Genomic DNA, 13,846 nt, shown 5'->3' on the forward strand with positions numbered 1-13,846 from the left:
TGAACCCACAGACTGTGAGACCATGACCTGAGCCCAAGTCGGACGCTCAGCCAACTGAGCCAGCCAGTGTCCCTTCTGCATCTCTTGAAGTGATTATATAGTTTGTCTTTTGTAGTCTGCTAATATGGCAAATTACATTTTTGACTATTAAGCCAACCTTGCATTTCTGAGGTAAGTCCCACTTGCTTGTGATATATCATCCTTTTTCTATATTGTTGGGTTCAATTGGCTAAAATTCTGTTAAAATTTTTGTATGTGCATTCATGAGAGATATTGGTCTATGGTTTTCTTCTTATTTTTTTTTTCCGGTTTTGGTATCAGGGTGGAGTATATTGGTGAGTATTCTCTCCTTTTCAATATTCTGAGAGAGTTTGTACAAAATTGGTATTATTTCTTTAAGGATTTGGTGCAGTTCCCCAGTGAAGCCTTCTGGCCTGGAGTGTTCTTTGCGAGAAGATTTCTAACTGCACATTTCAATTTCTTTAATAAATACAGAGCTACTCAAGTTATCTGTTTCTTCTCAAGTGCGCCCCATTATTTTGGGTGCATAAAGAAAAACCCCATTGTTTTCCTTACACTACACACGATACTCTGAGTGCATCCATACCCAATGTGTGGTAGGTTTTTCCCAACATCAAGCAATTATCTGCCACACCAGCTGGGTGGTCCATAATTCAACTCGATTCTGACCCTGTCTACTTGAAGATGGCCTCAGACTCCACAGGTTAAGGGCTTAGTCTCACAAGACTCTCTCCCCCCACACTTCAGATGCAATCACAAGTCCCAGATTGTTCCTATGCTTCTGACTGACTGGCTATAACTCCGAGTTCCCATGACCTCCTCCTTGGGTTTCGCTATTTGCTAGAACGGCTCGCAGAACTCAGAGCAACACATTTACTAGTTGGTTATAAAAGAATATGATAAGGAATACACACATCTACGTAGATACACTCACACATAAGTGTACTGATACGTGTATATATACCTATATGTAAAACACACGCGTAAACATATATTAATCACACACATGCAATTTGCTTATTTTTGACATAAAAACACACACTGGAGGAGTAAATCAGAAACTAAGAAAAATTAATGGAAATGAGAACAGGGGATGAGGAGAACAAAGTGGAGGATATAGGGAAGATTTCTTTGGGTATAATTTTATTTTGTGCACATAACGGTGATTTTTGAACCGCATAAATGTATTGCATATTCAAAAATGAAATACAATCCAAAGAAAAACAGAAGAAATTCTAGAGTTGAAAACGGGCTGAAATAGGTCCACTTGGACATCAAATGTGTAATATAATTACACATCTCCTTGTGGACATGTGCATATACTTCAGTTGGATATTGTTTTGGGGGGTCGCACAGCTACCCTCAACTTCAGTGATATTCTAGGGGGACTGGTAAGACTCAGTAACAGCTAATACTTATAGATAAGGTTTATTACAACAAAAGATACAGAACAAAAGCTTCTGTGTTGTCTGGTGGTGGGGAACTGTCTCAGTGTATGTTGAAGTATCTTTATTTCATCTTCATTGTTGAAAGATGTTTGTTTCAAGGTTGTGTTTCAACCCATCCAGATACCATTCCATTGTCTTCCGGCTTCCATTGTTTCTCATGAGAGTCAGCTAACAACTGAATTGCTAATCCTGTGAAAGTAACAGCCTTCTTTTCCCTCTCCTATTATCTGTATGATTTTTCCTTGTCTTTGGTTTTCAGCACTTATACCCTGCTGTGTCTGTTGTTATTGCTGTATTCTCTTTGGTGTTCATTATGCTTCTTTAAAAAAAATTTTTTTTAATGTTTATTTATTTTTGAGACAGAGAGAGACAGAGCATGAGTGGGGAAGGGGCAGAGAGAGAGGGAGACACAGAATCTGAAACAGGCTCCAGGCTCTGAGCCATCAGTACAGAGCCCGGCGTGGGCTTGAACTCACAGACTGCGAGATCATGACCTGAGCCAAAGTTGGATGCTCAACCGACTGAGCCACCCAGGCGCCCCTCATTGTGCTTCTTAAATATGTGTGAATTGAAGGCTTTCATCATCTAACAAATTCTCTGACGTTGCATCTTCTTCTCCATTAACCTGTTCCTATGAGACTCCTAATGAAACATATGTCAGATCTTATTATTTATTATATTCTCTCTAGCCTTCAGTCTATTTTGTATTTTTCATCCTTGTATCTCTCTGGTTTTCCTTGTAGACCGAGCTCTTTTCCTCTGAACCGTCGTTCAGTTCACCGGTTCTTCTGTGCCTAATCTGCTGTTAAACCCCTCTGTTAACTACCGATTGTTAAGCGATTTTAGTTTTAGAGCTTCATTTTACTCTTCTTCCAATCTTCATGTCAGTTTTTTTAGTTTCCAGTTCAAAAATTTTCATTTATTGTCTATATTACATCTATATCATATTATCTATATCTATATTATATCTATATTATCTATAATATCTATATTGTTTCATTTATTATCTTCTTTATCGTAAAGTCTGTTGGGCAATCTATTCAATCTATTTGGAACCCTCACACATCATCACTATTCTCTATTATTTTCTCCTGTCTCATCGACACTTGTTTACGTTGGCATCTCTCCTTATGTGCCAGGTGACATTTGATAGTGTGACAGACCATGCGTTTGAGAAGTTGTGGTGATTTTTTCTTAAGGCATTAGATGATATATTCTTCTGGGGATTTTTGTTTGCTTATACCAAGTACTTGGAACCATTAGCAGAATAGAACGATCTGAATAAATGCTAAGGATTGAGATTTGGCAGGGGCGGGGGTCATCCAGTTGACTTAAAATTTGGAGGCAGCTATTCAAGTTCTGATCTATTTCTGGTTCATTCTTGTTTTTAAGATTCATCTGTTTTTTATCCCAACCCAAAGAAGATGAAGGATTTGACATGGCCTTCCGTTTGGGGGGCCCAGCTTCCAACTTCTGTCCCACTAGCCTCACATGGTTGTCAAAAGTGCTACTCTTCTTTTTTGACACTTTTTCTGGAATTAGCAAATGCTCCTGAGGCAAAGTAGCTTTACATGCTGAGCTCACCTGCTTGAAACTTAGTGTTCTCCCACCTCCTGGCTTTGGAACTCTTCACTTCCTTGTTAGGTCTCCAGTACAGTCAAGTAGATACACTCTTCAAGTCCCATTTTTAAATTTTTCTCTCTGAGACGTTAGGTTCAGGTGACTCCACTCTCCATGATCACAAATGGAAGTTTCTTTTTCAAGATACTATAGAATATTCTCAAAAATTGTCAAAAAGCTATGCCTCCAAAAAGGACTTAGCCTGAAAAGCCCCCAGGAGAGTTTTGGTAAACATGTCAAGGGCAACATATTATAGTGCCATATTCACTGTTCCCAAGCACGGGAAAAGGAGGGAAACTTCCAGCTTCTTGTTGTGACTGTATCGCTGATTATAAAACTTGACAGAGGGTACATGCACACACACACACACACACGCACACACACACACACACACACACAATTCCAGGATCTTCAGTAATAGATACCATCTCCAGGAAGGTCAGTCTTCTTACTGGTTTTAGGGCACAATTCGTTTGAAGTGGACATTTCCTATTCTCCAATTTAAAAGTGAAAATTAAGCGACGTGATATAAGGCATTTCTTTGAGGAGGTAAGCTGGGTTCCGCTTTGTGGCTGGATAAAAGGATCATCAAGAGTCAAGCAAAGCCTCCGTCAGTACGAGGACAGAGGGTGTATACGTGGGTACCAGCCTTGAGTTAGGTCTATTTCCAAGTGACCCACCTCTTAGGACTTCATAGCTGTAAGATGGAAAAATGAATGGTGGTGAGATGGCCGAGGATTCAGTGAAACAATATTTATCAAGAGCCTGCACTACACAAATACTTGATTTTCCTTTTCCTGGCCATTTGTCTGGGTATGTGTGGAGCAAGTATGGGGGTGACTTTCAAGGGTGCTGGCCAAGGCCGGTGTGGACCTGTGACGGGATGGTAAGCACCAATGGCAGTGTCTCTGTCGAGAGAAGATTTTATGGAATGGGGAGGGCTACTCATTTCTTAATAAGAAAGGGACTCTGACTGACCCTTATTTATATTTCAGGCTTATAGGAGAAAAGACTGGAAATGTTGGAAGAGGAATAAATATTGCCATTGTCAACTGTGAGTTATTAAATGTTTTCTTTCAAGCTTCTCTAAAAGCTCCCATGATTGGGTTTTCAAAGATACCTTGGGTTTTTTATGATTTTTGCACACGATCTAGTCTAGGCTTATATCTGAATGCGTTTTAAAATTTTTGGGTTATTTTTATAATGCCTCACTGTCCAGATTATTTGTGGTTTCTACAAAAAAAAATGGGGTGGGGGGCTCCTAGCTGGGTCAGTCAGAGGAGTGTGCAACTCTTGACCTCAGGGTCGTGAGTTCGAGCTCCATGTGGGGTGTAGAGTTTGCTAGAAATAAATAAACTTTTTTAAAAAGTCAAATATAAATAGGCTTTTAAAAACCCCCCCAAAATAAAAAGGGCCCACAGAAGGCAGGGTTAAAACCAGCTAAGCATGCTATGGGGGCACAGACCGGTCTGGCATTGCTCTTGGATTCCTACGAGCCCTGCAGAGGGTGGCACCAGCAGCCAGTCCCCACCTCTGTGAGAAAATGCCACTTGGGCCTCAGGGGAAGCTGAGCTTGGCATCCTCGTAGACCTGGGAAAGACATCCTGTCATGATTGCCACTGGGGGCCCATGACCATGAGAACTGTTGCAGGCTTGGGGAATGGGTTTTTCAACGTTTATTTATTTTTGGGACAGAGAGAGACAGAGCATGAACGGGGGAGGGGCAGAGAGAGAGGGAGACACAGAATCGGAAACAGGCTCCAGCCTCTGAGCCATCAGCCCAGAGCCCGACGCGGGGCTCGAACTCACGGACCGCGAGATCGTGACCTGGCTGAAGTCGGATGCTTAACCGACTGCGCCACCCAGGCGCCCCGGGGAATGGGTTTTGTGTGTGTCCTGTGCCTGACAGCAAGCTGAGCATGCGGTCCCCTGATCGCGGGGCTGTGGGAACCAGAGAAAATGTGCCCGCTCTGGGAATCCGGCTGGGAAATTAAAATATGAAGCGGAGAGGGCTGAGGTGGGCACCCCAGTGTTTCTGTGGGAGAGGTGGGTGTGGCAGGAAAGGGTAGGGTCCACCTAACTGAAAGCAGACAGGAGGAGAGTTCTAGAACAGCTGTTCAGCCATGACCTGACCCGCCCACAGCAGCCATGCTTCCTGGAAAGAGGAATGTGTCGTTTTGAGCACCGTGGTGCCACAAATGCATCCCGGGGTCCAGTGAACTTTCTTTTGAAAACTATTTCTTTTTATTTTTAGATATGACTGGGAAGGTGACGGCAACACAGTATTTTGATATGTTTGAAGGAGGTAAGAAAACTCTTTTCCTATGAAAATTAAAATGAATTCTAAACATTAAGATTAAAAAGAAAACACAGATAAAAATGTCAAACATTCTTATTTTGTCTACTAAAAACGTTCCAGAAGCTCATGTGAATATTCTAGAACACTCTTACACAAGCCCTCCTCGTCTCTAACTGGATTCATATGGTGAAGTTTGAAGGTGTTGTCTAGAAAATGTCTTCTCTGGGGGCGCCTGGGTGGCGCAGTCGGTTAAGCGTCCGACTTCAGCCAGATCATGATCTCGCGGTCCGTGAGTTCGAGCCCCGCGTCCGGCTCTGGGCTGATGGCTCGGAGCCTGGAGCCTGTTTCCGATTCTGTGTCTCCCTCTCTCTCTGCCCCTCCCCCGTTCATGCTCTGCCTCTCTCTGTCCCAAAAATAAATAAAAAACGTTAAAAAAAAAATTAAAAAAAAAAAAAAAAAGAAAATGTCTTCTCTGATCACGCTTGTCCTGGATCTTTTCTTCTGTTCCTTCATCAGATAATGGGAAAGAGAAAACATTTTTTTTTAAATCAGATATGTGTAAAATACTGTGATTAGCCTTCATCCCTGAACAGCATCATTATCCCTATCCTGTTCGTGATGTCCCGCTGGGCTAGGCACACGCATCCCTGGGATGCACTGGACTTGACCGCAGTGGTCAGTCAGGATATAGCAGCCCCTTATATTTTTATTGAACAGTGAGGCTTATTAAAAACAAGTCTTTATAAGGACAACAGAGAAATTAAGAGATGGCTGGATGCGCCTGCTGGGCACTACGCATTTTTACTCTGTAAGTAACAGAAGCGTCGCTGTAAATGACAAGCCCCCGTGGTAAAACCACGGGGGCTTGAGATTAGCCCTTCCTGTTCTTCCCGCAAGACCTACCGTGCTCGGTCTGGCCAGCACGTCTGATTTCTCACCCCCATTCTGCATATGAGTGTCCTGGGGCCACTCTGCTGTCAGATGGTTCCTCTCGGGTCAGGGCTTCATTAGTCATTGCAGAGAACGGGCCACATGTGCTGCGGTCTCAAGGTCGAGTCATAGAATCTTAAGGAGCCGCCCGTGCCCCTCACCTCTGCTGGTTGCTCCGTGGAGCCCAGCGGCCACTCACTCGTGAACCAGGAGTACCATTTACGTGGTCGTGGGAGGAGCTCCAGGAACTGGAAGATTCCAAGCAAACACAGCAGCTAAGAGCAGAGGAGGCTCAGCGTCCGGAGCCAGTGGACCAGGAAGACCCTAAAACTGATTGATTTGCTTTGACCCAACAGATAACTCCGGACAGATGATAAACTTTATTCAGAGCGCACCGCCAAAGTCGTTGCTTTTCATGGTGACCCACGATGATGGCGCCAGCAGGTGAGTGTGTACAGATTTGTCACAGCGGCAGGGGGGAAGCCAGCTGGCAGAGAGCGCCAGGCCAGCAACAGGGCCCCTCAAGAGCATCCTGTAGGAAAGAACACAAATCCAAAGAGCAGGATGCTTTCTTAAGGAGAAAGAATGGGAGCCTCTGACAAAGCAGCCTGTGTTCCTAAAAAACCCATGAGTAGCCAGGGGTAAGTCAGTACTAGAAGCTAAAGAATCTTTCCAGGTAGCAAGACGGAGCCACCACTGACCACAACTAGCGCAGGAAAGCTAACGCTTGGCCCAAAAAAGCTTAAACCCAGGGCTGGACTCACAGAAATAGGAAAGGGAGTTGAGAAAATTCTCTGTAGGAGCACCAATAGAATGAAAAAGACACGCCCACACGCACACAGTATTTTCCGTAGGGAGAGGCCCATCTGGCTCCGCGTTTCTCGCAATTCTGGGTAAACGCGTGCACCTTCGCTGCCAGACTTCCAAGGACCTCCAAGTGCTTCTGTGCGCTGCGTTTCCAAGGTGGTTCCCGAACCCAGCATTCCCAGCTTTATGTGACCCCAGCCCTTATTTTTTTTTTTTAATTTTTTTTTCAACGTTTTTATTTATTTTTGGGACAGAGAGAGACAGAGCATGAACGGGGGAGGGGCAGAGAGAGAGGGAGACACAGCATCGGAAACAGGCTCCGGGCTCTGAGCCATCCGCCCAGAGCCCGACGCGGGGCTCGAACTCACGGACCGCGAGATCGTGACCTGGCTGAAGTCGGACGCTCAACCGACGGCGCCACCCAGGCGCCCCCCCCAGCCCTTATTTTTAATAGAGGATCTTACCAGACTGAAGTTATCTGGTGCACACTTGGAAAAATTCCGACTTCGCTCCCTCGGGGAAACTCTGAGCTCGTTGTTTTGTTTTTGTTTTTTTCCTTTCCTTGCTGCCTTCCTTCCTCTGCTTACTCGAAATTGCACGCTTTTACGATGGTTGGCCGTGTTTTCCATTTTTTGTTTCCTTTTTTGATACTGACCTTTGTGAAAATGAAAGGGACCATTCTGACCTTTGCTGTCATCTTTCAGCAACTTCTGTCTGCTTATTTTGTGGTCAGGAAACGGGAGGGACAGCAGAGCCCAGCGGTTACGTTGGCTGGATGCGAGGACGTGACTGCACCCCAAGACACAGGGCTTTTGAGAATCGAGAGTTAAAACTGTGCGACCCACACTGGTCTTAAGGAGTCCCTGATGTTGTCACGTGTTTAGAGATCCGATATCCTCCCGCTGTTTACGCCAGGAGGAGGTAGATTGCTTTAGAAGCCCCTTTCCCAGGACAAAGAGGGGTGACCCTCTGGTGTCTCCACATGCGACCTTCACACGCCCTCCCTTCTCCCCCCAGGTTGAAGGAGAACGCCAAGAAGGTCATAGAAGGACTTGGAAGTAAACACATCAGGAACATACAGTTCAGGTCGAGCTGGGTATTTCTCACAGCCAAAGGCCTTCAACTTCCCGAAGAAATTCAGAGAGAAAGTGTAAGTGTTTTTCAAAGGTCCTTTCCCACAAACGGTCCGTAGAGCGCGCTCTGTGATTTGAAAGGCTGTGGGTTGGTTACGGCCGCCTACCTCCGAGACATTCCTGCGCCAGGCCGGCCGCGTGGGCTCGTGGCCTGGGACTCTGCATTCCCAAGTCCGGGAAGAATCACGGGGAGGTGTTCGAGATGCCCTTCTAGGTGAAAGAGCCCATCGCACAGTGTGGGTAACCCTTTTCACGTTACACCGTGAAAAGGCGCTCGACTCAAGTTCACACTGCCCAAGCCTGTTTAAAAAAATTTTTTTTTCAACGTTTATTTATTTTTGGGACAGAGAGAGACAGAGCATGAACGGGAGAGGGGCAGAGAGAGAGGGAGACACAGAATCGGAAACAGGCTCCAGGCTCTGAGCCATCAGCCCAGAGCCCATCGCGGGGCTCGAACTCCCGGACCGCGAGATCGTGACCTGGCTGAAGTCGGACGCTTAACCGACTGCACCACCCAGGCACCCCTGCCCAAGCCTGTTTAAAAGCCGAGGACACTTGAGACTCCACAGTCCGGGACAAGCCTCTCTGTCCTTCGCCTCGGCCGTGAGGCCCGTAGCCGCGCCGGTTTGGGGACTCACCCAGCCTGTGCCCGTGATGCGCTTAAAGCAGCGGGTGCCAGACACGCGATGGATGAATGCAGCCTTCATCGGTGTTGTTGCCAGAAGTCCACGTGTCATCGAGTCCCCCCCACCGTGTCCTCTTTGTGGAGGGAGAGCAAAGACCGAGAGAATAAGGTTTCTAACGCAGGAAGTCGGTCGCCTGTGAAACTTCCAACGGAGCATCGGCACCTGTCCTGGGGGTCACAAGCGGGCGCCCCTGGGGACCGTCACACAGCCCCTTGCAGAGTCACCACTCGCTGGGACACACGACAGCTTCTGGACGGGAGGGGTTAGCAGCATCGGAGTGAGGGCCCCAGCTGCTCCTGCGCAGGAGAGGCGCCTCCTTTCGAGGAGCCGGAGACTCCAAGGAGGCAGTGGGGTCTGGAGGCCGTTGCAAGAGGCTGCTTCCGACTTCAGGCCAGGTGCCCTCCTGGCGCCCTCTGGTGTGGTGACGCGTCTGGGAAGGGAGATGCGCAGAAACAGACAGCTGGGGGAGGGGGGGGGCTCCTCGTTCGCAGGACCACCCTGGCTGGAGACGGGGGCTGGGAGAGGTGGGGCTTCAGTGTGGCCGCACAACCAGGTAACTCGCGACCAGCTCCCAAGGGAAGGCCCTCGGCTTCTCTGATGCCCTCTGCCGTAGCACTCTGGAGGCTGGGCAGTCGGGGTTATTTTAGCACGCCTCTAAAAAAGCACGTTTCCCCTTGTAACTCTCAGGTTCTTTTACCGACAGGAAGCCAGCCTCGCACAACACGTTAGGAGTGTTTACCCGGCGCCCTAGCGTAGACTTCTTGTTACTAATGGCTGGGTCCGGACACCCAGTGCCCAGCAGGGACCTCAGCGACCTGTCCTAATGAGAAGGGCGTTCCCTGGGCTCCGCGTGGTAGCGCTTGTCTGGGCCAGGGCCGCCTGGACCCACTCTGCTCCGCGAGGTGAGCTGAGCCAGGGGCCAGGCGCAGCCACATAAGGGTCCCTGGGGATTGAGTGGGAACGATGAGCAGAGAGCAACTTCCCGGAGCTTCCCCTGCCCCGCCACGTGGCACTCGTCCACCCCCAACCTGCCGTCCCCAACCTGAGTCTCCATAAAACACTGATGCCCAGGCCGTATGCAGGCCAGCCGGACTGGAGTCTCAGGGTGGGAGCTGGCTGGTGATTCTGACGCACAGGAAGGGTTGGACCCGTTGCCTTGATTTGCGCGGCAGGTTGGAGGCCCTTGCCCCAGCTCTCTTACCCTGTGTCCTCCCCACCTGCCCGCCCCCCCCTTCTCCACCAGCTCCCTCAGCCTCTCTGGGTGCCTGGCTCCACCCCCACGCCACCTGCCCCAGGTCAGGGACCCCAGCCAGAGCCCAAGCCTGGCCGCCTAGGGGCGCACTGTCCTTACCACCCTGCCCTCTGGTGCCTGAGTGGGTCCTCAGTATCAGAAAAGCCAGGCGTGAGGCTTGAATCCCTTCTAACTCAACGTTAACATCTCAACAAACAGGTTCCCTACTAATGTTCAGCTAAGACACTTAAAATAAAACCTCATTTGAATTGCAAAGTAGCAGTGGCCCTTGCTCTCCAGGCTTCTCTGCGAGAAAAAGTTTCTGGAAGAGGAGGAATCAAGGAAAGAGTGGGTTTCCAAACGCGGTCCTGAGTTCAGAGAACCCATGTGTTTTGAAACGGGGGGGGGGGCAGGGAAGTGGGAGCGGGGGCTCGAAGGGAATTTTGGGAAAACGCGTGTCTTCCCTGCATGGGAGGGTTGAAGATTTTTGCTGCAGTGGCTACAAGAGTATCCGGATAAGACCTGAACCCGTGAGCGGGTCTCGCGAGGGCTGTTAGAGCCGCGGCTTGGGGACACTCAAGGGGGTTTGCTCAGATGCCGGTGAGGCCCGAGCTGGGGGCCTCATCTCACCCAGAGCTCCAGTCGGGTACTGTCGGGGGATTCACATGTCTTCCTGATTTGAATATGCGGACTTGCTGCGTGGACTTCCCCGAGGGTGACGTCTGGCTGTGTGGGATGGGCCTCCGGAGCCCTGGGTGGCCCCCAGCCACTGTCGCATCCAGCCCCCTGCTGTTTCCAGGACACAGCCTGCGGGTCATTCTCGCTCGGAAGCCTCCACCAGCCCTCTACACACCAAACTGAATCTTACAACGTAAGACGCTTGCTTTCTTCCGAGCTACCCAGGGAGGGATCCGTCTGTCACCATTCCGCATGCCTGTGGTATCTTACGGGGAGACTCGCGGCGTCCGGGACCTTGACGTCCTGCAGGCAGAGGAGGAGGATGTCCTTGAATTCCTTGCAGCAGGAACCCACCTAGGCAGCACCAACCTTGACTTCCAGGTGGAATGGCACCTCCACAGAAGGAGGAGTGGTGGCGTCTACGTCATGAACCTGAGGAGAACCGGGAGAAGCTTCTGCCGGCAGCTCGTGCCATTGTGGCCATTGAAAACCCGGCTGATGTCAGCGTCCCTCTCACCCAGGAATCCCTGGCCAGCGAGCTGGGCTGCAGCTGGCCGCTTCGCTCCTGGAACCCTCCGGAAGCAGATCCAGGCGGTTACGGGTGGCGGTTGCGGACCCCAGGGCTGACCACCAGCCTCCCAGGGAGGCATCTCATGTTAACCTGCTTCCCATCGCTCTGTGCAGCCCCGACTCTCCTCTGCGCTGTGTGGACCGGTCACCATCCCATGCAATGCCAAGGGAGCTCACTCGGGGGGACGCCGGCCTGGAAGGTTCTGCGCGTGGGTGGCTGTGGGAACTTGTGCCTGATTTCCGCTTCTACGGAGGCCTGAAGACATTGTAAGGGAAGAGCAGGCCGCTGCTGGAGAAGCTGTGACCAAAGAGGAATTTCAGGGTGAACGGGCTGCTCCGGCTCCTGAGGTCACACTGGCCTGAGGCGGGCAGGTGCCCTCTCTGCCTGTTTGGCACTTTACCACTGGAGACTGAGCAGTCAGCCTGTCGCTGAGGACTGGTCCACAGCTTCCCCTGCTCGGGCCACTGAATGGCTAGGAATGACCCCTGATTCTATACTTTATTTTATTTTTTTTTATTAAAAAAATTGTTTTAATGTGTATTGATTTTTGAGAGACAGAGAGAGATAGAGCATGAGTAGGGGAGGGGCAGAGAGGGAGGGAGACACAGAATCCGAAGCAGGCCCCAGGCTCCGAGCCGTCAGCACAGAGCCCGACGCGGGGCTCGAACTCACACGCTGTGAGATCATGACCTGAGCCGAAGTCGGACGCTTAACCGACGGAGCCACCCGGGCGCCCCTGATTCTACACTTTCAATGTGAATTTTATCTTAGTAAATCTGTTCTATAAAAAAAGGAACGTAAAACCGGAATGAAACTCATGGAAAGTTACGGAAACTACAGTCCCATAACGATGCGTGCGATCCCTCCTGTGCTTTAGATTAGGGCGTTCCGTTATCTGTGAAAGGATCAAAGACGTGAAAAACTAAAGCCCAGTCAGGATGAGCACACATTTGCTGAGCAAGGGACTGTACAGTTTCCCTGAAAAACATACAGTCCTACTCCCAGAGAATTGGAAAGTAGGCGTTCGAGCTATGCGGTCCAATAAGGCAGCTCCTGGCCACATTTGCATTTACATTTAAATTTATTTAAATTAAATAGAGTTTAGGGGTGCCCGGGTGGCTCAGCGTGTTAAGCATTGGACTCTTGATTTCTCGCGGTTCATGAGGTCGAGCCCCACACCAGGCTCTGCACTGATGGCCCAGAGCCTGCTTGGGATCCTCTCTCTCTCTCCCTGCGTGTCTCTGCCCCTCCCCCACTCGCACACACGTGTGCGCACTCTCTCTCTCCCCAAATAAATAAACATTTTTGAAAAAGTAAAAAAAAAAATCAGTTCCTTAGTCATAGTGGCCACATTTTCAGTACTCACTAACCCAAATGTGACTCTACGGGATAGCATAGACTCCTGGATAGATATCTACATCATTGAAGAAAGTTCTAGAGCTGCGTTAACACCTAGTTCCAATATTATTAAACAAACCTTTTTTAATGTCTATTTATTTTTGAGAGAGACAGGGAGCGCGAGCAGGGGAGGAACGGAGAGAAAGGGAGACACAGAATCCGAAGCAGGCTCAAACTCACAGACCGCGAGATCATGACCCGAGCCAAAGTTGGACGCTTAACCAACTGAGCCACCCAGGCGCCCCCCCCCCCCGGCTCCAATATTATTATTTTTTCTCCATTATTATTAAGAAACATGTTGAGAAAAAAAAAATCAAGTACCCAGAGTAGTTTGGAGCGAATCCCATTTTAGGAAGTGATTCTGTTTTTATATGACTTTGCTCATCGCTGACACATTACATATTTGTTAATGAGATTGGTGGATGCAGAAAATTCTTTTTCTTCTTTTACACAGATCAACCACTCTGACAGTGCAAGGAACAGATACTCTGGCTGGCCTGCAGAGGTACAGATAGAAGGCTGCATACCGAAAAAAACAAGCTAACGTTGCGCGACCTTAATAAATAGGTTATGTATAGACCAACACCGTGTGGAATGACCCGAGCATCTTAACCAACGGTCAATATCTGATGAGTACTTGGAGTCTGTCTTCAACCAAGCAGTATTTGCTAGCTGGATACAACCTTGGCACACGGTGTTTTTACGCCGGGATTTATCTAGTGAGGGCACTAATGAGCAGGAAGGCTGACATGGGTAGGAATTGTGAGGGGAGGGAGGGTCTGGCCTGGCAAGGAGCTTCTGGGGGAAGCGAGCTTCACGTAGACCGCCCTGCATAGACAAAACCTTTATTGCGTTAGCGCCAGGCACATCCTCGTTTCGGGCCCGGCTCTCCCAGCAGACTGCGCACAGAGGGCTTACCAGAGCTGCCTTGGTCCACTCCAGCTAAGCCCTTAAACTCTTCCTGGGGGTCCGTGAACTTACTCATTCGCCCCAGCAATCTGGCCGCACCTGCCTTCTGGCACCA

At 49.1% G+C, this 13,846-nt stretch overlaps 1 protein-coding gene across 3 annotated transcripts in view; it reads left to right on the forward strand.

Moving 5' to 3' along the window:
• FAM3B (FAM3 metabolism regulating signaling molecule B) overlaps positions 1-13,405 on the forward strand; it is a 57,888-nt gene extending 44,483 nt beyond the window's left edge. For all 3 annotated transcript variants that reach the window (XM_047874105.1, XM_047874106.1, XM_047874107.1), the window contains 5 exons: positions 4,085-4,143; positions 5,344-5,394; positions 6,675-6,762; positions 8,143-8,275; positions 13,277-13,405. In XM_047874105.1, the coding sequence (XP_047730061.1) occupies positions 4,085-4,143; positions 5,344-5,394; positions 6,675-6,762; positions 8,143-8,275; positions 13,277-13,366 (421 nt within the window). In that variant the 3' untranslated portion in view covers positions 13,367-13,405. The remainder of the gene's footprint in view (positions 1-4,084; positions 4,144-5,343; positions 5,395-6,674; positions 6,763-8,142; positions 8,276-13,276) is intronic.
• The last annotated feature ends 441 nt before the right edge of the window (positions 13,406-13,846 follow it).

This window comes from Prionailurus viverrinus, chromosome C2 (assembly GCF_022837055.1).
Source record: "Prionailurus viverrinus isolate Anna chromosome C2, UM_Priviv_1.0, whole genome shotgun sequence".
In the NCBI taxonomy this organism is placed as follows: Eukaryota; Metazoa; Chordata; class Mammalia; order Carnivora; family Felidae; genus Prionailurus; species Prionailurus viverrinus.